Source organism: Phyllopteryx taeniolatus, chromosome 3 (assembly GCF_024500385.1).
Source record: "Phyllopteryx taeniolatus isolate TA_2022b chromosome 3, UOR_Ptae_1.2, whole genome shotgun sequence".
Lineage (NCBI taxonomy): Eukaryota > Metazoa > Chordata > Actinopteri > Syngnathiformes > Syngnathidae > Phyllopteryx > Phyllopteryx taeniolatus.
Window position 1 is genome coordinate 26,631,098 of NC_084504.1, and position 25,296 is coordinate 26,656,393.

Consider the following 25,296-nt stretch of genomic DNA (forward strand, 5'->3'; position numbering starts at 1 on the left):
ATGTGGGCTTACATGCGTACACATTTTATACATACACGTTCATGTATATTAGGGCTGTCAAAATTAAAGTCTTAAATCATGAATAATCACCCCCCCCCCCCCCCCCCCCCCAAAAAAAAATCACAGTTTATTTTGACCATTTACGCTCTTTTACCTTAACTGCATATGGATCTCTGAAATGCGGTGCAGGTTGCTTTAAGGTCAGTGATCAGGTCAACGCTTACACCAGTGCAAAAATGAGTCAGAAGACTCCGACAGGGTGCTCGGCGGGAAATTTAGCTTAAAAGGTTTAAAATGCCATCGAAAGCAAAATGTGGTACTATTTGGTGCCTGTGATTAATGAAAAGTGTGATTAATATGACTTTAAAACAATTATTGATTGACAGCCCTATATCATTTATTCATTCATTTTCCATACTGCTTATCCTCACGAGGGTCGGAGGCGTGCCGGAGCCTATTCCAGCTATCTTCGGGCGAGAGGCGGTGTACACACTGAACTGGTCGCCATATATATATAATATATAAAAACAAATGTAGGCCTATTCTTACGACGTTGTGCGATATAGTTAATTGCGCGCCAGTCGAAAGCGCAAAGCAAATTTCAAACCGAGATTATAGAGCCACACTAGGAAATGAAGAACCAACTGAACACGGTTCCATGTCTATGTTCATTTAACTTCAATGTTTACTTCACTCACAATGCGTTATAAGTATGAAAATTTAAAGTAAAAAAAAAAAATTATGATCAAAATACTCAGCGCGTGTGTTTGTGTGCGCGCTTTTGTGTCTTTTTTTGCCCAAGTGACTCGCCGTCGTGCGATGACGTCACATCTCCGCCATTGGTAAGCCATTGGCGGTTTTTGCGATTTCAGTTGGTCTCCATTGCTTTACGTTGACGCAAGAAAAAATAACAACATGGAGCGGTATGTATCGAATTTACTGTCAATTCCGGCTGGAATACGTTCAAGTACCCATTCGCAAGACGGAATTTTTGTCTCTTTTTTTTTCGCCTGCCTTTTCGATATTGCCAATACAAGAAACGTCGTAATGGCTTCACTTGTACGTTAACCAATTTATAGCTCTCGACAGCGAGTGTTAACTCTTAGGCAGAGGTGGCCAAAGTACTGTACTCACACTAATTCACACTACTAATAAAACTGCCATTATTTGCGACAAGAAAGACTGGTGAAAGCAGAAGTGCTGATATGTTACGAAATCCCCCAAAACGGACATACGTGCTGTATGGGTTGAAATATGTGCCACCTTTTAACTGAATTTGAATCATTTATATTTTACTTTTAAATGCTAAACTTGAATAAGTGCATTAAAAAAAAACTGATGTTGAACAACAATTTGAATGAGTATTGTTTAATTTGAAATATTGCATTTAAAAACTGAACAGTATCATTTGAAATTGAATTTCTTAGTTTGCAAATGAAGTCCAATAAACTTGAAACTTCTAAGTGAATGTTTATTTTATGTTGTTGTTATGTTTATTTTTTATTTTATCTGCAATGAAAATTCAAATCCTATATTTTTACATTCAGATGTCAATCAAAATTCAAATCCTATATTTTTACATTCAGATGTCAATCAAAATTCAAATATATTTTTACATTCAGATGTCAATTAATAAAGATGTCAATCCCAATTCACCTATTTACATCGTTTTTACGTGACGTGTCGTTGAAAAAGTAGCGAGCCTAGTTTGCTAATTATCTGTTTCTAGAATGTAAGGGGACCAAGTACAAATTTGACAGAAAATTTTAAAAGGAAATAAATAATCAAAGTCCAGATACTTGAAAATTTAACTGAATACAATAATGACGTATTTGTATTGTATACTTGTAATTTTTTGTCAGTTTTCTTTACTGTAAATCATTTTGTGTTGCATTTGAATGTATTAAAAGTGCTCTATAAATAAAATGGATTTGATTTGTCCTTTGTTACTTTTTTTTTTTTTTTTTAAAGAAGCCAGATACATTTTAACAGGTTTTGTTCTGTATGTTTCAGTATTTGTGTACTTAAACATATTCAATGTTCTTTTATTTGTTTTTGTGACTTTTGGGAGCAGTGGAAGAATGAGCAGAGCCGCAGGCAGGCAGTCTGAGCTGCCCATGCGAGGGCAAAACTCTAATAGGATGAGCACGGCATACACAACTCCCCGCAGGTTGGTTCTTTTTCATAAAGAAACTGCTTAGTTCTACGACCGGGAGATATCGCCGTTGTTGAAAAGATAGGAGAAACTGCAAGACAACTACTTAGTCCACTATTTGGCTGTCATTGACTGTTTCAAATGATAGTACAGAATGTTATCATTATTCATTGTTAAACTGATTCAACCCTAGTTTTCAGTTTTGTCATTTTGTTTGCCTCTCAGCCAGCATGAATATATTTTTGTATTGCTTGCAATGTTGTGTTACAACTTACAAGTTGATTTGGGGAATCTTTCTTGAAACAGAAAAAAAATGTAAATGGCAATTAAACATCTTTGGGTTTTGTTTTTTTTTTGACAGTGAAAAGCCTTCAATGGGAAAGCTCAGCATGTCCAAACCACTGTCGCAGACATCTGAGCAGCGGACAAGCTTCTTTGGTCAACGGTATGACAACAATGGAAAAGATGTCAACAATAAGCGTTTACTTAAAGAAAATGTACTGCCTCTATCTGATTCTATAGAAGGGAACTGAATAAATTCTACATTTTTAATTTGAATAATTATTTTGCAAAGTGAAATATCTTTGCAAATGTCTTATTTTGATGAAACCAAAAGACAATCAGTCTGCTTTATTTTTATCATAAATATTAAGTGTTCTATATAAAACTTTATATTTAATGTTGGGAGGCTGAAATTCCGAGGATTTGATTATCGATCAATTTGACAATGATTAGTTGTCGATCTATGTTCCTACCCTCACCTATGGTCACGAGCTGTGGGTCGTGACCGAAAGAACAAGATCTCGGATACAAGCGGCCGAAATGAGTTTCCTCCGCAGGGTGTCCGGGCTCTCCCTTAGAGATAGGGTGAGAAGCTCCGTCATCCGGGAGGAACTCAGAGTAGGGCCGCTGCTCCTCCGAGTACGAGAGGAGCCAGATGAAGTGGCTGGGGCATCTGATTCGGATGACTCCCGGACGCCTCCCCGGTGAGTTGTTCCGGGCACGTCCCACCGGGAGGAGACCCCGGGGGACGACGCAGGACACGCTGGAGAGACTACGTCTTTCGGCTGGCCTGGGAACGCCTCGGGATCCCCTCGGAAGAGCTGGAGGAAGTGCTTGGGGAGAGGGAAGTGTGGGCGTCCCTGCTAAAGCTACTGCCCCGGCGACCCGACCTCGGATAAGCGATAGAAAATGGATGGATGCGTAGTTGTCGATTAATTGTTGCACCTCTAATACGTGTGTATGTGTAAATATATATTTATTGTTATATTTGAGTGCAGTACAAGTGGAGCCAGCATGCCGCGCAGCAGCTCCATTTATGGCTTTGGCGGGCCCGAGAAGCTCAAAGATGCGCGACCTCTGCACGACAAAGCTTACGTTCAGCAGTGCATCAGACGGCTGCATGAGGTAGGTTTGGGTTTGGCCGCATGTCCACTCCACTGTATGCACCACATACACGGATCAGCTCCCAAATAGTAAGGCATATATTACCCAGCACTGCGATCCATTTCCTAATTGTACAACCACTAGAGCAATCAAATTTGCTATGTCCTTTTTTATTTAATTACATGTTATTTTTTTTTAAACAGTCCGGTATTACAATAATACAATATAATCTCAACAATACATTCATAACACTCTTGATCTTGACTGATTTTACTTCACCATTCTCATAGAGGAGAAAATGCATTACAGTAATTAACAGTGCACAACCGCCGCAGAGTTAAAACACAATGACAGTGATGATGCACAAGCTAATTCAATGTCCAATGGCCAATTTTTTTATATATATAAAATTTTTCAACCACAACTAGCAACAACGGCCCATGAGACCAGGATCAATAATTCCCAAATACCTTACAGTATGTGCAAAGGAGTGTGCAGAATATAAGGATTTTATTTTATTGACTTTTTTCTTCTGCACTGAAATAGCCAGCAAGTTCGGTAGGTAGGTAATAATATCAGCCTGAGCTTAGGGCTTTGATTTGACTTCATGACATTGTATCAAAATGCTCTTAATTTTTGATCTGAAAGGGCTGGACCACGGAGTGGTATGTTTCGGTGGACTTAAAATGGTGAGAGGCTCACTCCACATTATCCCTTAACGTTTACGTTAGCAATTTGTCATAAATTATCGACATGAAGCAGTTTGACTCAATTTACATGACCTGTTTGTTGAAGATTAGACCAGCTCTGCCGCCACACGTTATTGTGTTTGTTGAAACACCTGCTTGTGTGTGCGCCATAGGTGATACGTTCAAGAGCAGTTCGGAAATGCGTATAACGACTGTTTGATTTGTAATGATTCTTTTAATGACTGTAACAGTGTATATGTATGGGCGGTAAATTGCTTACCCTTTTTTACGGTGGCTCCGACACGTTGCGCAGCTCATGCTGCCCTCCCCTCTGTCATGCACACACCTGCTTAGTCAAACGCTTATAACTTTATTAAATGATAAAAGGCCACTTTGAGTATCAAGGGGAAAAGCGGCAGGTGCCAGAGCACCCATTGCCCCCCGCCCCCACAAAATGCCACTGCTGTTATCTACTGTAAGTGATGATAACATTAATGCTGTGTTATTCAATTGAAGCTATGATGCTGTATTATTTAATGACTTGCTGTTCCCTGTGAATTAGTTTCTGACAGACCAGGGCTACAACGTGTCACCCAAGACCCTCCAGTCACCATCCACCAAGGAGTTTGTCAAGATCTTTGAGTTCATCTATCGTCAGCTGGACCCCACTTTTGAAATGCCGAACTCCAAAGTGGAGGAGGAGGTTCCAGCTCTCCTCAAGTCGTTGAGGTTGCTATATGTCCTTTCTGTCTTCGAAACAGTTCCCCTCTGTGAGTTTGTTTTTAGAATTGCATGGCAGTATATGACCTAGTGCCATACATTGAAGGGGACACAAGATGAAAAATGGACTTTGCCCGCCCATCCTTCCATCTATCTTCTATTGCGCTTGGTGGCTCGGTGATGAAGTCTCGTTGGAGTATGTATTTTGACAATGTGATACCTGGGAAGCAGTTTTAAACTGCGGGGGGAGTAATGCTCCGAACGTTCTGGATATTCCGTACCAGACTTTGCTAAATACGTCTCTCTCGCTCCCCTCCTCCTCCTCCTCCTCTCGTCTCTTTTTCTTTCATTTCTTTTTTTGTGTTGCAGATATCCGTTTGTCCTGTCCAAGAGTTCTATGTATTCCGTGGGCGCTCCCCACACCTGGCCTCAGGCGCTGGGCGCCCTCATGTGGTTGATTGACACTGTCAAGGTGGTTGTATTTAAAGAAAAGGAAAAGGTTCCTTGGGTATTTGGAATTTTAGATGACATCTCTGCTCCGTGTCGCCAGAACCTCACAAGCCAGACCCACCAAGATCTTCTATTCATGGACTTCAGCGAAGAAGGGGACAACATTGATAACAGCGCAGATTACAACAGGGTACGCTACTTTGATTTTTACTGACAGGACAATTCATACAGCCATCCGTTTTCTAGAGCTCATGTCCCCATTAGGGTTGTGGGTGAGCCGGAGCCTGTCCCAGCTGACTTTGGGCAAGAGGTGGGGAGGTGCACCCTTGACTGGTCGCCAGTCAATCCCCGGGCACAAACCTATGAACAGTTTAGAGCAGGGTTGGGCAAACTTGTACTCAAGTGCCGTATTTTATTTGTAAGACAAGATAGATGTGTCAGGTACAAAATAGTTCAGTTTGATAAAAGAATTAATTCTTCTCAAAATTAAAAAAAATCTATTTAATGACACGTTTTATTTTACCAGTATTTTTGTATACATACATATTGCTACCAAGAGACAATAAAAATAACAATTTAGTGAGCCAAATAAATACAAAATAAATGTAAATAAATAAATAATAAAAACATAATAATAATAATAATACATTTTAATTCACCAATTTTAGCCCTCCCCACTCCAAAGAAAAGCCATACTTTGCCCATTCCGAATTCCGAGTCTAACATGCATGTTTTTGGAGTGTGTGAGGGAGCAAGAGTATCCATAGAAAAGCCACCCAAGCGAAGGGGAGTCCACACAGGAAGACATCGAGTGAGATTTGAACCCAAAATCTCAGAACTATGAGGCAGACTTGCTAACCAATTGCCCCACCGTGCTACCCACTGGAGAACTCATTTACGTCCTCTTAAGATCCAATAGAAGAGCTGTATGTTTACAAATCCATTCACTGATTTAGATCCCAGGAGGCGAACTTATTAACAGTCGGCTACCATCTCCGCTGCGCGCTGTGATTAATTCATGGAAAACGCTCTCCCGTCCGCAGCTCTTCCTCGAAAACACAGCAACTGCATACGCCAAATTCATGCAGGGCGTGGACACCTACGAGGAGGACGACGAGGCCTTCATTTCGGAGCTCAGTAAGCTCTTTTTGACGCAATTAGATCACTGTATCTATATTTGCGAAATCGGATGTTATGTTTCAGTATGTGTGTGTTGGTGTGTCTTTGATCGTGTGCGTGCATTGGGTCGGTGTCTTCATGTGCGTTTGTGCGCGTGCTTTCGCAGAGAAGATGTGCAACTATGACGAAGAGGTGCTGGCTGCCATGGAGGAGAAGCACAGGGTGCTGACGGAAGAGGTACAACGACTGGAGAAGGAAAACAAAAAGGTCATTATCACACAATTAAGACATTTGATTGTGACTTCAATTTCATGTATGGAATGTTTCATCAAGTATATGATCACGGGCAATAGTGACTGAAAGTTGATTTGCAGTTTTATCAAGATGACCAGCAAACGCATCCCTTTCCCCCAGCAGGACCGTCTCGAGGCCAAGAGGATGGAGAAGATGAAGCTGCAGTTGGACCTCCAGAAGCTGCGTGAATATCACGTCAATCTGGAGACTTTCCAAGCAAACTTGGAGAAAAAGGACTTGGAGCTGCACGATGGGCTCAACCTTGCTGGTAAATGGAAGTCACATCAAAATACCCTCTCTCCTCCTTGTTTTCGACTTACCTGTAGAGTGTAACAGCCTTTTTTGTTATTTGTACAAATGCATTTTTCCCGTATAATGTTCCCAATGTTTTTGCACAGATAAACTGCATTACTTAATGTAATACAGTATGTATTGTAATTTATAATAATTTACCTTATTTCCATACTGTAGTGGCCAGGGTTATCTACTCAACCGCAGCTGAGGAGGATCAGTATATTTATTCCCCTACAAATGCATTTTTGGAATAATACTAAATGGTGCATACCAATACTGTATATATAAACTTCAAGTACAGTTTAAAATGAAATAACGGGTAAATTATTTACTACAAATGTATGTTTTATTATACTGTATCCACGCCAGTGACATAGTGGCCGGCATATACAGTACATCAGTATAGTTCTACAAATGCATTTTTGGAATAATGCTAAATGCTACACAGTTGCATACTAATACCGTATAGATAAAGTCAAAGTACAGTTTCAAATGAAAGAGTGGGAAAATGATTTCTTTACAACAAATAATGTATCTTTTAATATATCTACTCCAGTGACCAGAGGCATGCAGAGACGGGGAGCACATGGAACAAGAGTTTGTAATGTCTTAGCATAGCACTGCAGGTTATTGATTAAAACAGAATAAGAAAGGACATTTGCCTTAAGAACACCAAGAATTGAAGTTTCTAGTAACCCTGCGCACCAGAAAACGATAACTACCAATCAGGTCAGTCATACATGTTATATTACATTATAGTAATAATGCTAATAGTGTCTTAAAAATCACTTACAGACGCTCCTCTGTCATTTTTGGCAATTTCTTTTACTGGCCCAACAGTGCGTCCATCTGCAACAAATGTCCGTGTGGTGAACATGGACAGTGGCCAAATGGTTCCGGGTAGCGCAAATTATTATCGATATCTCCTCGAGGCAGAATTTTTTGCGGCAGAGTTAGCCGATTTTTATTTATTTATTATTTTTTTTCTTCCCGCACAGCCCTCTTATAATTTTTGTGACATTTTTGGTAGTGGGCCGTGAGACCTTTGTATTGTAAAATAAACACCGATCTAAACAATGTGTGGTTATGCTTATGTTGAGAAGGATAAATGCAGAAGGGATTTTACTCCTTCCTACCTCATTACCCAACCAATGGAGGTCACTCGCAATCCAGACCCTACTAATTTGCCAGTTGCAATTGAAACCAAAATAAGCAGAAGTGCTTTCACCCATTTAAATAAATGAACATTTCATTCAACTCTTCATTTTATCCTTCCGCTCTTCAGTCAACACTCTGGAGTCTCTGAATGTTGAGCAGGCCGAGCTGCAAAAGATCCTGGAAAACCAAAAGTACACACCGGCCGACATCGAGAGGATCAACCAGGAGAAGCGGGAGCTTCTGCAGGCCATCGCCAGTCACGGCAAGTCTCTGGAGCAAGCCGAGCAGCACAAGTGGAGCGAGGAGATCACGCTGGCCAAAGTGAAAGAGAAGGTATTCCTGTTCAGTGACGACACACATCAGGTGTTCAAAGGTTCAGTGTGCGGCTCCGATGAAAGCTGAAACTTCTGAGACAACCGCAACAGTCCAGTTGCGATCAATTCCTGAGAAAGTCCAACATGCATTTTTCAAACTGCTAGCAAGATTTGTATCTAGCCTCCCTCCCTCCCAACACCTGCCTCCTTGGACGTCTGCCCAAAGAAAGACCTCCAGCTCGCTAACCATGTCAAGCATGAAATGTTACCAGTTTGATGATGTATTTTTTTTAAATGTGCAATCAATTAAAAACGTAAGAGTGGTAATCAACTCACGCGACGACCCGGTAAGAATGGCGACGTCACCGTTCATTCGCCTGCGCCGGTGGTTTTCCCAAGCCCAGCAATATGCAGCCATCCGCATAAATGACGATTGGCTTCCATCTGATATGAAAGCTGTGACTTGCTGTCACTGCCAAAATCAACAAAGTCTCTCCTTTTCTGTATTCCAGGCTGAGTTGAAGCTTAACAAGTACCACAAGCTGGCTCGCAAGTTGAAGCTGATACCGATGTCTGCTGAGAATGCCTGTGGCCATGACTTTGAACTCAGGCCTTTTGAATGTGGACCCGGGAACATCCAGCTCAAGTCACAGACACAGGTACTCAATGGATTCGCTCCCATGTGATACTTTGGTCTACGTTACTTTTGCCCTTAACGGCTTTGCGTGTCACTCTGTAGCATCTTAAAAAGCTAATCCTTGACTTGGAGGAGGATCGCAGCCGACTGTCCAATGCCAAGTTCAGCCTGGAGGAGTCTTGTGAACAGGTGAAAGAAACCGTTTCTCACGCCTTTTGTTGGGCTACAAACATTATTTTCTGATCTAAACTCATTTTTCAAATGTGAGCGAGCTCACACATGATGATGAAAAAAATGGATGTGTTCTTACTGCTCTTGTTGTGTGCGGTGTGCACGAGATAACCAACACTGAACATTTTAAATACCGAAAGAGTTTAAAAGAAACATTCAATAAATGTTCCCTTAACACAAAAACATATTTTTATTTAAATACCCCAAAAATAACCTACATAAAAAAAAATACCCCCAAAATCCAAAGCAAAAATAAAAATATCTTGGATCATGCAAATGTGTGACGCTGCCTGCCCTCAAATGTCAACGTTGAACTTTCCCAGCAAATGTTATCTCATGGTAGCAAAAGGTTCGTCCTCTGTCAGTGGGACTACAGTACACTAAAACTACTACTTTATAATGTAGCAGTGTTGAGGATACACATTGAGTAATAGCTCCTTCATTCCTGCTTTAGTTGAACTCCAACATCTTGGACAAGGAGAACGACCTAAAGCAGCTGAAAGAGCAGATCCGCAAGGTAGATGAGCGCTTGGAGGCCAGCCAGAAGGTATGAATTCCACCGGCCACTTCGAACAGATGTAATAAGCGCCTTCTGATCTATGGGCTATACTCGGCTTTGTACGTGCAGGAGCTGGCCCGAGAGACCCAAGAGTGGGCAGCGGAGTTGGAGACGGTCGAGAGTAATCGCAATCTGCTTGAGGAGAAGGTCAACTGTGGTTATGACGACGCTGTGCAGCAGCATAAGGCGCTGCAGCAAGAGTGAGTGGCTCGCACGGTGGACACTTGATTAGGTTTGCAAGAGCTGTGTCAAAGTCGAGGCGCACTTTTGAACAACACTATTGAATTTATAGGTATTTAACAATATTCGAAACACCTCTCAAACAGTTTCAATCAATTCTATTTCACGTATACACGTTTATACATTAATACAAAAAGTGTTATAAAACAGAAAGCATTATCTTTGTGAAGGTAGAATTTTTGACATGGCTTTTATCTTGGATCTCGTCAGATTGCAGGTGTCCTTTTGGTTATTAGCATTTTCATATTTGACCTACCAGCATGTGCAGAGTTTAAATCAGGGATGAGCAACTTAAGTGACGGAGGGGGCAATCATTTTTCATGAGTGCTACCAGGAGGCCACAGGACTGCACACATCCTAACCAGATGAATGCCATTTTAAGTATGGTCAAAATATGTGCGCATTACTGTTTTTTTTTTTTTTTTTTTATCAATCAATGTACATTACACTATTTATAAAAGATCCGCTCTACAATAACAAGGATTTAAAGCAAACAAAACAAAAAAACACCCCCCACCACACCAGACCGCGAATATCAAACATCTACAGATCGTTGATGCCCAGTACAATTGCACTGGGAAAATAATGTATTTTTTAAAATATATATACACCAAAGATTCTTGAATCATCGGGGATAAGCTGCCAATAAGTGTTTTCGGGATTGGTTCCCCCCAAAAAATCTAAGAAAAATGGAAAAAAAAGCAGGCAGGACAAAAGAAATCCACAAATAGGTGAATCCACAGGTGCCGAACCCCGATTATGCATGGGTCTACTGTAGTCCCTTACATTTATTTTCGTGTGCAATTGCCAAAAGGTGAGTTTAGTGACTTAATACAGTTTATGTAAAGTGCTATTGCGTTCGTTTTATATACAAGAAAACCCTGGAGGGGCATCGCACTTGTGGGGAATGTACTGTTGGTGTTTCTGCATGGTAGTGTTTCAGACATTGTAGTCTGGCTGGAACTTGAAAGTAGCTCTGGATCTTCTCCCAGCCCCGTGACATAATGATCGCTATCATGTCATGGGGTAGAGAAACACAGTGTGGAGGCAATTATTATGTAACTGGAGAGAAGGGATCACTTACGGACAGGACACACTTTCAGAAACAAGCCACAAGAAAAGAGACATTTACTTTTTTGTTCAATTTCACACTTAATTGGTGGGCAGGAACCAACGAGTGTATTTGTGTACAAGAAATTGAAAAGTACATTTTCCAAAACGTTTCCTTTAAATAAACACTTGTGTCCTTGAGGTACCATCTGGTTCTGCTGGAGACCACAGAGGAGAGGCGAACTGTCGCCAACAACCTCACGAGCGTCTTCACCACGGCAGCAGACCACCTGTCCAAAACCGAGGTAACTCGCTCGTGTTGCTGCATTTGCAAGTTTGATCCTTTTAGCACACCTTGGAAGCCGGCGCCAGTGTCTTAAGTGCTGTCTTGTGCCGCAGAATTTTCTGCTGGAGGTGCACAGCCACATGCCGCACCTGTTTGCGAAGGCAATGGAGGACGACGAGAAGGCCGTGAAGGACCTGAAGGAGATGCTAAAGTACTTCAGGTCGAAGGTTAAAAAAGCAAAAAACTAAAGTTAAGTCACCAGTTTAGAGGGTTTTTTTTTTGGCGCTTCAAGTGTTTTTGATGTTTTGTGTGTTCTGTTGACTGTTCAATTTGTATTAATAAAGAGTTTGAAATATGATATCTGTATCTGAGTTTGGGTTTTTCAGCCTCACCACACTTAAGAGGACAGCACACACCAATGTGAATGCTCCTTTTATTTTCATTTCATGGATCTGTCGCTGATGAATTCCTCTGGGCCTCATCATTTTTTTGTGGGTGGTGAATCCAGAGGAATTTTTCATTTGTATTCAAATGGAACATTATGAGACTTTAGTCAAACGTCCTTCCATCCATCCATTTTCTGTGCCGCTTATCCTCACGAGGGTCACGGGTGTGCTGGAGCCCATCCCAGCTATCTTCTGGTCGCCAGTCAATCGCAGGCCACATAGAAACAAACAACCATTCGCACTCACGTTCAACCTACGGGCAATTTAGATTCTTCAATCAACCTACCACGCATGTTTTTGGGATGTGGGAGGAAACCGGAGTACCCGGAGAAAACCCACGCAGGCACGGGGAGAACTTGCAAACTCCACACAGGCAGGGCGGGGATTCGAACCCCGGTCCTCAGAACTGTGAGGCAGACGATTGCCTCATAGTTGTGACTTTCTGGGTTGGAATCTCAGCTCGGGCCTTCCTGTGTGGAGTTTGCAGGTTCTTTCTGTGCTTGTGTGGCTTTTCTGCGGGTGCTCCAGCTTCCTCCCACATTCCCAAAAATATGCATGTTATGTTCATTGAAGACTAATTAATCCATAGGTGTAAATTTGAATGTTATATAGTTACAGTGGCGGCACGGTGGCCGACTGGTTAGAGCGTTAGCCTCACAGTTCTGAGGTGCGGGGTTCAATCCCCGTCCCCGCCTGTGTGGAGTTTGCATGTTCTCCCCGTGCCTGCGTGGGTTTTCTCCGGGCACTCCGGTTTCCTCCCACATCCCAAAAACATGCATTAATTGGAGACTCTAAATTGCCCGTAGGCATGACTGTGAGTGCGAATGGTTGTTAGTTTCTATGTGCCCTGCGATTGGCTGGCAACCAGTTCAGGGTGTACCCCGCCTCCTGCCCGATGACAGCTGGGATAGGCTCCAGCACGCCCGCGACCCTAGTGAGGAGAAGCGGCTCAAAAAATGGATGGATGGATAGTTACAGTGGACCCCTGCATATGTGTGGTTCAGCACCCGCGGATTCACCTATTCATGGATTTCTAAATATGTTTTGGGGGGAGAAAACGCTTATTGTATATTCCTGTTTATTCAAGAATTTTCGGGGTTATTTTCCCTCCCCCCCAATGTAATTATAATGTCAATTATTTGTGGATTTTTGCAGTCGAGCGGTCCCTCGTCCCTGGGTCCAGTGTGTTACAGGCGATTGTAGCACCCAAGTGGTTTACAAGCTGTCATTTCAAGGTACGATTTAAACCTATTGTATACTTTAAGACAAAAAAGCAGCATGGTTGTTTTGTCAAGAATTGTCATGCTGAGCTGTGTAGAGCGTGCTGATCTAGCCTGCCGTTCTGTTTTTGTCGTGGGAAATTGACCTTGCGTCAATTCAGGAAGTGTGTGAAAGCGGGTGGGGTTGGGGGACATTTAGAAAGTGCAACAATTGTTTTGACAGATGTAATGAAGTGATGGTGAAGGGCTCCGTGGGGAGCGACGAAGAAAAAAAGTGATGGATAACTTCCACTCTGTGTGTGTGTGTGTGTGGGGGGGGCATGTTGATAAAATGTTGACTTTCAATTTGTATTTATGATGCTTTGCAAACATTTGCATTTATCATTTAGGAAGGACAGCCATTTTATTTTGAGAAACTCCATTTTGTAGGGGCTCAAAGGTATTGGACGTAATTGTCGTCCGCTTGTTTGTGGCTCTGGCTTCACTTTTGTTTTTTTTGCTCATTGAGTTTTAGATCAGGCCACTGAAGACTATATTGTTTGCCTTCAAAATGTCTTGTTGCTTTTTGACTCTACCATTGCAGAATATTATCTTGGTTTGCCTTCAACTAAGTCTTGAATTGCTTTCTTGACTTTAGAAATCTTGACTAAATCTTACAAGCATGGCCAATGGGCATAGAAGAACATTTGCCTTTAAAGTCTTGAGTTGCTTCCTGAATCTGCCATTGAAGGCTATATCATGCAGATACTCTGCATTAAATGTTTTTATCGTGAACATAGAAAGTGAAGACTGTAAGACTAAAAAACAAGCAATACCTAAAGTATAATCGTGCCAATTTGTCCAAATACTTTTGAGCAACCCAAAATAGCTACCGTGCATAAAATGTCACCCAATCTCAAACAATTGACTGTTTTTTTAGTTAATGAAGACAAAACTGAAGGCAGCAAGATTGACAAACAAGCAGAACATGAAGTGAAGGCTAAGGTTATTTTTTTTTTTTTTACAATTCGATATGTCCATAAACAGTACCCTTTGACCATTTGAAAAAATAGGTACTTAGCATTAACTGCCATCCGATCTCAACCCAGTCAAGTGTGTTTTTTAAAAATATATATGTCGTCAAAACTGCCCTGGGTGGGTCTTCATGTCACCGCTAGCATGTACACTAATGCCTTCTGCAGATGCGACAAAAGCTAAAGTGGGTTAACAGTCCTTTTGCAATGGCATTTCCATTTGCGATACAGCCGCCGAGTCTCCACGTCGACCTTTGTGATGCAACTGCTAATGAGATGCAGCGCTGAGCATTCACACTGCATGCAAACACAAAGAACACACACACACACACACACAGTGGTGCACTCATTTAAAAAGCAAGCACAAGAAAGAATGACTATCCCCAACTTCTTAGGACTTGAGTTCACATTCAACAAGTATTTGTGGCTATGAATCGCACCGCAGCAGCAGCAGTTTTGCTTGCTGTTTTGTGAAACAACATCCGTTAGTAGTTCGTATGGATTGGGGCAGACTAACGCACATTTTCAAATCAATCTTGATCGTATAGCCATCCTTGAATAGATATGTATTTTCACAACTATATTACTAAAATAAGGAAATGTAAGAAATGATGATTTAATTGAGCCTTAAAATGAATAAAATCAAAGAATCATTTGTCAAAATAATTGAGAAACTGAAAATACAATTGATTAAAATAGACATCAGTAATATTAACATTATATTTTGTAATTTATACAAAAAATGTAAACCTGACAATTTTGTCACACTTGCACAAGCACATTAGTAGCCTGGAAAACGGGATAGTGGACTTTCCGTGTATGCTACGCTAATGAGCAAAGGTTCAATACATGTGCACTATCTTTATACAAATGTATATTGTATGTAAACACAAATTGTGTGCACTTTTTTTGCACCTGTGAGCCCTGTGTCGTGTGGATGATGTCACAGCAGCTTCCTGTGTGGTACTTTTTACTTTCGGGGGGACAGCAGCCAGATGTTTACGTAATGTTTTTATTTATTTGTGCTTTTGTCATTGAGGGAGATCCAGCCAGATGTAAAAAAAATCAACCACTGTGTGTGTGTGTGTCTCAATATGTTACAGATTAGATGTAGCCTTAGCGTGTGGTGGCCTTTTTGACATAAAATGCTCCAACTTTCTTTACTGTCTCCCCCGAGTAAAACGTTACAATGCACAGCTGCACACAGAGAACACGGAACTTTTGTGAAACGCAATCAGAAAACAGGAGAATTGCGCAATGAAACAAATAGTTTGGCTGCTGGAGCAGTTCATTGAAGTCTCATCCTGACAGGCACAGACTTCCAATGCCTGCAAATATTTCAGGGGAAATATGTTGCCTGTACAGTTTAGGAAGGTTGCTTGAGGGCCTCAGTTTGACCCTGGTACAGATGAATTATACTGTATATTGACGTTGATAAACTGAGCTGCTGTTGGCTTTGTGGAGTTGGAAAAGGTTGAGGCGTGGCATGAAGGTCAATGACGTGCTAATCTGTGTGAGAAAGTGTCCACTTTCCAGCATATGGCATCACTTATGTGAATGAATGCAAGGCCAAGCAAACATGTCCTGCCTATTATTGTGGCGCACGCGATGCACATGTGTGTGTGTGTGTGTGTCAGAGAGGTATTCATTGAACAATGTGTTTATTCTTGTGCTTGTTCGTTGAGAGATGTTTGTAATATTTTGACCCACTCGTGTCGCTAAATAAGGAAGCCAACACATTAATACTACTACTACGTCTAGTAGCCACTACACCAACTACTAAATAAAACACAGTAAACCCCCGCCATAAAAAACTGTACGAGTTTCATCTATGCAATTCTACGGAATGCAATTCTTCCGTAGTACAGAAGCGTATTGTACGGAAGCATATTGCATTCACTTGGATTAAAACAAAACAAAACAAAAATCCTGTTTTTATGAGTAATCTTTTTGAGGGCTTTGTTTTTTTTGTTTTTCAGACAAATTCTTTCCACCTGTTTTTCTGACTATTTTTTTTCCCCCGAGTTATCGGGACACATCGAACTCACGCGAGAACCTACGAACTGCAAGTGACTCTTTGCGGACTCACTCATGGCGGATTATTGCTCGCACACCTTCAACTAAAACAATTACTCAGAAAAACAGGTGGAAAAAAAATTGTCAGAAAAACAGAAAAAAATACTATAATAAGCAATGTAGTTAGTGAAAAGCGTTATGGGAAGCCAGAATTCACTGATCTTTTTAATCAAGCTAAACGTTGTTCTTTACTTGCAATTTTTCCTGTTGATATTTTATGAGTGTGTGCATTAAGCTATTTGTCAGGCTAAAGTTGGCATTTATGAATTTATTTCACATAAAACTCTGACTGTGGCTTGTTCTTTAAGGCTTCTTTATACTCGCGCGGACGGCGACCGCGCTGTCATAACCCGCAGTTATGACAGGGTTAGGGTTTGCCTTGATACTCGAGCGCAACCCGCGCACGCAGTTTTCAAAATGTACTGCAGTTCACCTCCAAGTCGAGGGTGTCTCTACTGCCGGTATTGGCTAGGACACCTCTACATTTTTTGGGCCATTTCCGGTAGCTGTTTTTACTTTCCTTTCAGTAACGAGGAACAAAGCATCAACAATGGCGACCGTGGAACCGTGTCTGCTAGCGCAAATGGACCTAGATGACCAGATCATACGTTTAATTATGCTGCAAAATCGTGAAAACGTCATCACAGCATGTGACTGAAACGGACCAATCACGAGAGATGATCTCCGCGGCGTTCGACTATTTTAGTCGTGTGCGCGGCAAGCTACGCAGAGGTGCTGCGCGGGGCAGTTCGTCGGTCACGTGATGCAATGCGGGCGTTGTCAGCCGCGCGACCGCGGGAGTCTAAAGAGGCCTTTCATGTTCTTTGTTTCCTCAACAACCCCCTTAAGGTTTCTTTTAACAACAACTACTGGGAATATTACAACCACTAATACTACGACTATAACTTGTACTACTAATACAACAACTTCTACTGCAGTACACTAATACTAAGACACTTAACTACTTCAAAAACAAATCTACTACAAAAGTACTGCAACTGTTGCTATACAACTATTACTACTAGCACGGAAGGAGGTGTGTGTGTGTGTGTGTGTGTGTGTGTGTGTGCGTGTGTGTGTGTGTGTGCGTGTGTGAGTGTGAGTGTGTTCCACACATGTGACCAGCCATCCTGGCATATATCATGTTTCCTTCCGCGCCGTCTCCGCCTAGCCAGGGGTCACAAAGTCCCCGCGAGGGGTCATCAGAAGGTGGTTGTCGACGAGGAAAGGTCGCGGCGAGGTCGCGAGTGTGTGACGTTTGAACTGCTTGCTCCGTGTTTTTGCTCTGTGAGTCATTTAATGTCTTAGTGGTGGGATCCATTTGAGTGTGTCTTCGCCCGCCAGGAGGTGAAACAGATGTCTGACAGGGGACTGGCAGCTCGTAAATACCCGTGGAGGTATTCTTAGAATCTTAACACAATTTTCCGTGGTTAGCCGCCTTCCTCATCGATTCAAAGGATTCCCGTGCACGCTCATCGGCCCCGACATTCGGTACACCTCCACAATCTTATGAAATCCAATGCAATGAATTTGAATATGATTGAGATATTCTAAGAGCTTGAAGATATCTTGTAAGTAAATAAGGAAGCCAAAATACATCATCAACATTTTCGACATCAACACCATAAACAATCCCAACATCGACATCGATCATAAGCATTTTCCGCATTAACATCAATAATTGTGTGAAATTGTACAGTAAATATATAATTTTCTTTATAGTGTGTGTGTGTGTGTGTGACTTCCTGTGTAATTTTGGATGTATACTGTATCACTCATCAAGATGGTTTATGATGGCTGGTTCCTCTTCCTATTGCATTCCAACTGTCTGCAACCACCGCCCGCTTTCGACCATCCTCCTACCGATTCTGATTTCCCACCGTTTGTTTTCCCACAGATGAAGATGAGAAAGCGCCGGGCCAACGAAACACACGCTGGTCGTCAGAGGACTCGTTGCCGTCACCAGATTTATGAACACGTGGATCAGCGGTATGTGCTCTTTTGGAGTGTTCTGCCATTTTGCTCTGCGTTCCATTTGGTGGTGTACTCTTATGTATGTATAGTTGTCCAATGAAGAGGCGAACATGTTCACATTTTTCACAATCAGATCTGGATAAAGGTGCTGATCAGGGATTTTTTTCTTTCAGGTGGGGTACAGCGAATTGACTTTGTGCATCATGCTTTCTAATCTTAAAAGTATGAATTCTACATTTATATCTCATTTGCTCTTTGTTCTTGTAGTAGACACTAATTATTTTCTTTCCAGTGAGGCCTGAACACAACTTCGTACTTAATGGCCTCAACCATGGCAAGTACGGTGGCCTTAAAGCAACATCAAGGTGACTCGTTTTGTATCGTAATGAGGTCTGATTTATTCTTGGACAAGAAAGTAGAACCTGACACTATTCCAGAAGAATTACATCATTGTGGATTCAAATATTAGCTTGGCTTATTACTATTCGGATTGTGGGGGTTGAGCACCTCTGAAGTTCACATCATATTTTTTTTTCCTTCAGAGAGGGGCGATGAATGGGGAGGTGGAGGTCTGCTTTGCCTCTTGGGACACACACGGAGCGCTCCAGTGTTTACAGAGGAGATTAGAGCAGTTCCACTCTGTACCTCAGCTTCCACATGTGGAAACCATGAGAGGAATGCACAGCGGCGGCGGCGGCGGCGGCGATGCGCTGACAAGCGTGTGCTGGGTGCATCACATTACTAATCTTTTATCGGGCTCCGAAACCTCCTAAATCCCATCTTGTGTTTTCCCGCACGGCCGCCGTGATGATGACACGCGCGAGCAAGTGAGCCTCTTACTCATGGTACACTTCATTGGGGTCCCAAAAGTGCCACAGGTTAGAGTTCCACACACAATATTTTGGAAAGCTTGGGATTTCAGCTCAGTGAGGAGTTATAGCACATGGGAAAAGTATTATGACAACCAAAGAATCAAAAATAAAACCCAACAGGAAAAGGGTCTGGCTGATCAGAATACACGCAATGCAAATAAATATCCTACTGTAAATGACCTGAAAAATGGCGACACTGTGGACGACATCTGCCTCACAGTCCTGAGGTCACGGGTTCAAATTAGGCTTTACACGATCAGGATTTTTGGGGCCGATCCGATCCGATCACAAGATGGAGCAATGTGTCTATTTACATGACTTGTTCATTTATTGTGTATACTTGTGTACTGTATACTGTATCCACGTGAGCATTGAAGTCCCCCCAGCAGAACGATGGCGGGCTCTCCAGCACCCCCTCCAAGGACTCCAAAAAGCGTGGGGTGGGTACTCTGAACTGCTGTTCGGTGCACAGGCACAAACAACTACAATGTTATTCTCACCGTTTACTTTATTCTCAGATCACGACTATTTTTGCTAGAAAACATTCTGGAATTATCCGGCAATACCTATAAGATCCCACTAGGTGTCAGTACTGATCTGCTTTTTGCTCCCTCTTTGTCTGTCAGCTGTCTTTACAGGGCAAGTATCCACCCATCCATCCATTTTCAACAGCGCTTATCCTGGTTAGGATCACGGGGCGCTGGAGCCTATCCCAGCTGACTTCGGGTGAAAGGCGGACTACACCCCGAACTGGTCGCCAGTCAGTCGCAGGGCACATATAGACACGGACAACCTTTCACACCACATTCACTGAGTGGGAACTGAACCCACGCTGCCCGCACCAAAGTCAGGCGAGTGTACCACTCCACCATCAGTGACCGCAGGGCAAGTAGTTTTACTTTATTTTCGTTTTCTTTACACAGTGATTAACTTCACTTTACCCTTGTATGACAGTTAAGTACGTCTAAAAGCACAGGTGTGACACTGACACCCAGCACAACCTATTGTTGGGTTTCGCGTAAATATTTAATGGTGCGGTCCAATGCCTCACAGCTGATAGGGTTGCAACTGTGACTCACTACAACAACTGTGAACACGCTACAGGAAGTTCCTCTTTTTGTCCTTCAAGTCTTATTTGTGTGCTAAAACTCATTTTCTTTATCGATGGCTTTTTGGCCACTCAGTGACACTGTACAAAACATATTCAAATGCAAATGTATACTTTTGTTTGGCTCGTATAAATAAAATTCTCTATTTTTAGCGCCTGTTGGCCACGGGATCCGCTAACAGAAAGGTGATCGTTCATTACGAGCTCGTTTGACACGGAACAAAAGAGTAAGAGAGTTATTGCGCTAACGACACGATCGTCTCGCTAATTGTCTCCCACTTTTACACACTGACTTGCAATAATGCTCCTTCTTACATTACAGTCTTTACACTCGGTGATTAAATCAAATCTCAGATTTTTTTGTTTTTTTTTTAAATCTGATTTTGGGTCTTAATATTTTTTTCCCTTTCACTTATAGGTAAAGCAAAAGGCAATATCACATCCATATTATTAAATATTTAGATTTTAGTCTCCCCCCCCTTCTGGGATTTGCTTTATTTCTCCGAATACCGTTTTTTCCCCCCCAGCATTAACTTGCATCAACTTCCACAGAAATAAAAAATATACATTATTCTTTTAAGATTACAGCTATCTTTATTTAAAAAAAAAAAACAGACTTAAAAAAAAAAACATTTCCTTGAAAAATCAGCTTGTTTTAAGATTATGACAATTTTCCTAAATAAAATAAAAAATGCCTTTAAACAATCGCCCATTTTCATCTTGGAAAAATACATTATTTTCTAAAATTAAAACTTTTCTTGAAAGAACAAAAACCCCCAAAAAAGCAGGGATGCTCCAATGATTTATTTATTTCCATTTGAGGCGCAAGTCACCAGCTGTGAACAGCTTTGCTTAGCCAGACTGTCCCAAACACAACTTCTCATAAAAACCAAAATGCAAAATGTTTTTTGTGATGCGATGAGCTTAATGGTTGATCGGATTTCAAAACTAGCTCCAAGAAGACGGAGCTCAGGTGGCTGAGCTGATCTAATCACGGATCAAATATCAACCGCACTCATTACTTTTGCCAATAATCCCCGTCTTGCCTCGTCTCGCTGTCCATCCATCTATTTTCTGAGCCGCTTCTCCTCATACGGGTCGCGGGCGTGCTGGAGCCTATCCCAGCTGCCTTCGGGCCAGAGGCGGGGTACACCCTGAACCGGTCGCCAGCCAATCGCAGGGCACCTATATACAAACAACCAATCGCGCTCACATTCACACCTACGGCCAATTTAGAGTCTTTAATCAACCTAGCACGCATGTTTTTGGGATGTTGGAGGAAACCGGAGTACCTGGAGAAAACCCGCGCAGGCACAGGGAGAACATGCAAACTCCACACAGGCGGGGCCGGGGATTGAACCCCGATCCTCAGAACTGTGAGGCGCATGTGCTAACCAGTCGGTCACTGTCTCGCTGTCGTCTCTTTTAATTCCATCTTTGGAGCAGGTTAGCCGCCCACCGGATTCATCATCGTCAAAGCCGACATTTTTTTGCGGGCAGAACAGAGGTCACAGTTGAATTCCGATCGCGTTCAAATTTTGCGTGTTTGTTACCGTACCCGAGATCTCAACATGGGCCAAAAATGTAATATTTTGGTTTCATGTCTTCAGACATTCTTAACATACAGTGTCATAAACAAATGGTGGACACCTGCCATTGCAACCATTATTTATTGATTGATTTTTTGAAAAAGCTGGCAACAGCTTTTTGTTTTATTGAAGTTCGGGGTAGAAGCAGAAGAAGCGGCAGCTTGGCCTCATCAAAGGGTTCCCAACAGGTGGGAGTGTTTATTGTGAACTCGTTGTTGATGGAAAACAAGATGCGTTTATTCCAGAGACGAACGCTAATAAAGCCCAGTTGAGAACGGGATTTAGTTTTTTCTAGTAACTTAGTTGTGAAGCATTGAATCAAGAACAGAGGGATCACATTGCTTTTCTCCCAAAAGTCAAACAAATCTGAGATGTTTTGTGTTATTTTGTTTTTTGCCTGCCTTTCATTGCAGAGAACTGAAACCTTTTTCATCTGGATGCTTACCTTTAGCACAAAGACAATAATAGATAACATGTTTTCATTTTATAAAAACAAAAATAAATATAAATAAGTTAATACAGCCATTATTTCATAAATACATACTGTATGCTTGCTGTCCAGTAAACAAAAAAAAATGTATATCTCCAAACTTCATCTTTCTGAAAGACAAAAATAAAAACTTTTTTTCTCTGGGGCTAAATGTAGGATGGATAAAAACACAAAAATAAAGACATTTGGAAATGCATGATTTTCATCAAACCAAAAAACAAAATCACTGAATTTTGAAATCAAACAAAAAAGAAAAAGTATGACATTTTGAAACATTTTGTATCAGATAAAAACATAATATATGGAAACGCATGTATTTTTAGGAAACAAAAAAAAAAAAGAAAAGGATTATTTCCTGATCAAACAAAATGGACATGCTGTTCAATCAAAAACATATTCTTCGTTTATCTGTCTTTCAAATACACATGACGTCATCAATCATAAAAATAAAAATAAAAAAATCGTATCTTTTCTTCAGCTTGAACCCCAACCACCTCCCAGCCTCCATAGAATTTGGAAATACTGTGCATGGGTTCCATCCTTCAAAAATGCCTCAGTTTTCCTAGATTAACAAGAAACTACACACGAAATTTGGAGATACTTGTTTTTCATTGGACAGTGACATACATGTTATACTGTAGACACACACACACACACACACAGAGTGTCGAAACCTCCTTAGTGTCCGAGTTCAGTTGCTCACACGCAAGCACACTTCCTGGCCGAGTGCTTCCTGAGCGTGTGGTAGATCAGGTTATCGTCCAGAAAGGACAAGTTGTCGTCGAACGCCACCGGGCGGCAACACGGCTGCGGCGGCGCATCCTTGGCGGGCAGCCTACTGCGTCGGGCCAGGTGGCGGAGGATCTTATCGTAGTTGGTCTCCGACTTCCTGCAGGGTCCCGCGCAGTACCTGAAGATCATCTCCTCACCCGAGAGGTAGCCCAGACCCAGGTCGGTCACGTTGAGCCGGACCTGCCGGAGCGCGCAGCCCGAAGCTCGCCCGCCGCCCGCCTTCCGTCCCCTCGCGCCCGGGCCCCTCCTCTGGCTCGACCCGGTCGTCCTCTCGCGCCTGGAGCGAGACTTGTTGCTGCGGTTCTGCTCGGACTCGCCGGGCGAACCTGGTATTCTGCTGACGGTCGCCTTGATCAAATCCAGCACCTGGTCGAAGTCGGCCAGGATGCGCTCCTCCATGATGTCTAAAGGCAAAACAGATGATTGCGTGTCTTCGATAGAGCAAGAACAAGATGATGTCAGTTGTGGGAAGCTTAGTTACATCCATGAATGCCTGTCTCTCAGTATTCCCATGCATTTCTGGTTCCATTAGTGGGCATCTTTGTCATTCAGCCTCTTTTTTCTTTTTTTTAACCATACTAAGTAGTGTGTGAATGCTGGTCCCTCAGCATTCCCACTGAAATACTTTGGACATGCATCATGCAACTGTGAATGCTTGATTCTCAGCATTCCCGTCATAAATATATATATATATATTTGAAATAAGACTCGTGTGAATGCTTTTCTCTCAGCATTCCCACTGAAATACTTTGGACAAGTCGCAGTGGGATTGTGTGTCTCTCACCGTTCATCGTGAAATGCTTTGAACACACAAAATGCAATTGCTTGTCCGTTTCCCACCATAGTAACATTTGTGTGAATGCTTGACTCACAGCACTCCCCACATTTGTTTACTTCAAAACATCTGTGAATGCTTGTCTCTCAGCATTCCAATATTTTTCTTTCCATAATCACATGAATCTGAAATTTTGTCTTTCAGCATTCCCGCAATTTTGAAACCATAGTAGCAATAATGTGAATGCTTGTTTCTCAGCATTCAAATTGAAATCCTTTGGACGTGCAACGGTGTGAATGCTCATCTTTCAGCGTTCATTTTTTTTAACCATAGTATTGTGAGTTCTTCTCTTTCAGCATTCAGACTAAAATACTAATAGACATGAACAGTAGGAATACTCATCTCTCAGTATTCGCATTTTTTTCACACTTACTAACATCAGTATCAATGCTTCTCTTAGCCTTCCCACATTTTTTTATGTGAATGAATGTCTCTCAGTATTCCCATTGACTTTTTTTTTTTTTTTTTTAAACTTTTGACAGGTAAAATGTTTTTAAACCATAGTAACATTTGTGTGAAATGCCTTTTCTCCTGGCATTCTCCCCATAGTAACATTAGCATGAATACTTGTCTCTCAGCATTACCAAATTTTACAATTTTGTCGACACTTGTCTCTCAGAATTCCGGCTGAAAAACTTTCAACATGCGACAATGTTAATATTTGTCTCTCCGCATGTTCATTTTCATTCATTTTTTTTACCCTTAGTATCATCAGTATGAATGCATCTCTCTCAGCATTCGTTTCTTTTTTTTTTAACCATAGTAACTAACATTGGCATAAATGTCTCTCAGCATTACAACATTTTATTGAAGTGACGTTTTGTCTTTTTGTGAATGCTTGCCTTTCAGCATTCTGCCGGAAATACTTTGGACACGCAAGCGTGTAAATGTCTCTCCCAGCATTCCCACTTATGCCTTTCTCTCAGCATTGTCACATTTTCTTTGCAATTAGTACGACTACTAGACTCTCTCAGCATTCCCCCAGTAAAGTATGGCCTCCGACGCGCATCCTTACATGCGTCTCCCGGGTCGTCCGCGTCCTCCTGCGAGGTGACTGACAGGCGGATCCGGAGCGGAGGGCTGCGCAGGGGCCTCTCCTCTCCTGAGACGAGCACCCCCGGGGGGCCCGGGCGGGCGCGCACGGCTCCCAGCACGATCAAACAAGTGGTCAGGCTATGCCATAGCGTCATGGTCCGCTCGGGTCCGGCAGAGGGACATGGCGCGCCTCGGAACCGGCTTCTCTCATCTGACAGAGAGGCGCTTCCCCCCCCCCACCCGCCCCCCCAAAAAAAAGAAATC

General features: G+C 42.1%; 2 protein-coding genes and 1 long non-coding RNA gene across 5 annotated transcripts; 2 read left to right on the forward strand and 1 right to left on the reverse strand.

The window, feature by feature from the left end:
- The first annotated feature begins 122 nt into the window (after positions 1-122).
- Positions 123-11,940, forward strand: ndc80 (NDC80 kinetochore complex component). Its single transcript, XM_061767968.1, has 17 exons — positions 123-923; positions 2,075-2,170; positions 2,517-2,600; positions 3,436-3,562; positions 4,793-4,959; positions 5,320-5,422; positions 5,501-5,590; positions 6,444-6,537; positions 6,686-6,786; positions 6,937-7,081; positions 8,393-8,598; positions 9,092-9,238; positions 9,319-9,405; positions 9,902-9,994; positions 10,076-10,206; positions 11,499-11,601; positions 11,696-11,940. Exons 1-17 carry the CDS (start codon positions 916-918, stop codon positions 11,828-11,830), a joined length of 1,917 nt encoding a protein of 638 aa, XP_061623952.1. The 5' UTR covers positions 123-915; the 3' UTR covers positions 11,831-11,940.
- A 1,224-nt stretch (positions 11,941-13,164) lies between these two features.
- LOC133475311 (uncharacterized) lies at positions 13,165-22,500 on the forward strand. 2 transcript variants are annotated; one of them, XR_009787790.1, is made up of 6 exons: positions 13,165-13,263; positions 18,235-18,326; positions 18,485-18,533; positions 18,604-18,676; positions 18,854-19,623; positions 19,810-22,500. It is a non-coding gene; the product is annotated as an uncharacterized LOC133475311 (long non-coding RNA). The 2 variants fall into 2 exon arrangements; XR_009787789.1 differs by lacking the exon at positions 13,165-13,263 and adding an exon at positions 17,427-17,734.
- LOC133475310 (glial cell line-derived neurotrophic factor-like) lies at positions 21,094-25,275 on the reverse strand. Of its 2 annotated transcripts, none has more exons than XM_061767980.1 (2): positions 25,013-25,275; positions 21,094-23,593 (listed from the first exon to the last, which is right to left on the reverse strand). In XM_061767980.1, exons 1-2 carry the CDS (start codon positions 25,185-25,187, stop codon positions 23,070-23,072), a joined length of 699 nt encoding a protein of 232 aa, XP_061623964.1. In that variant the 5' UTR covers positions 25,188-25,275; the 3' UTR covers positions 21,094-23,069. The 2 variants fall into 2 exon arrangements, with proteins under 2 accessions (XP_061623964.1, XP_061623965.1); XM_061767981.1 differs by having other exon boundaries at positions 21,106-23,566.
- Between the last annotated feature and the right edge of the window lie 21 nt (positions 25,276-25,296).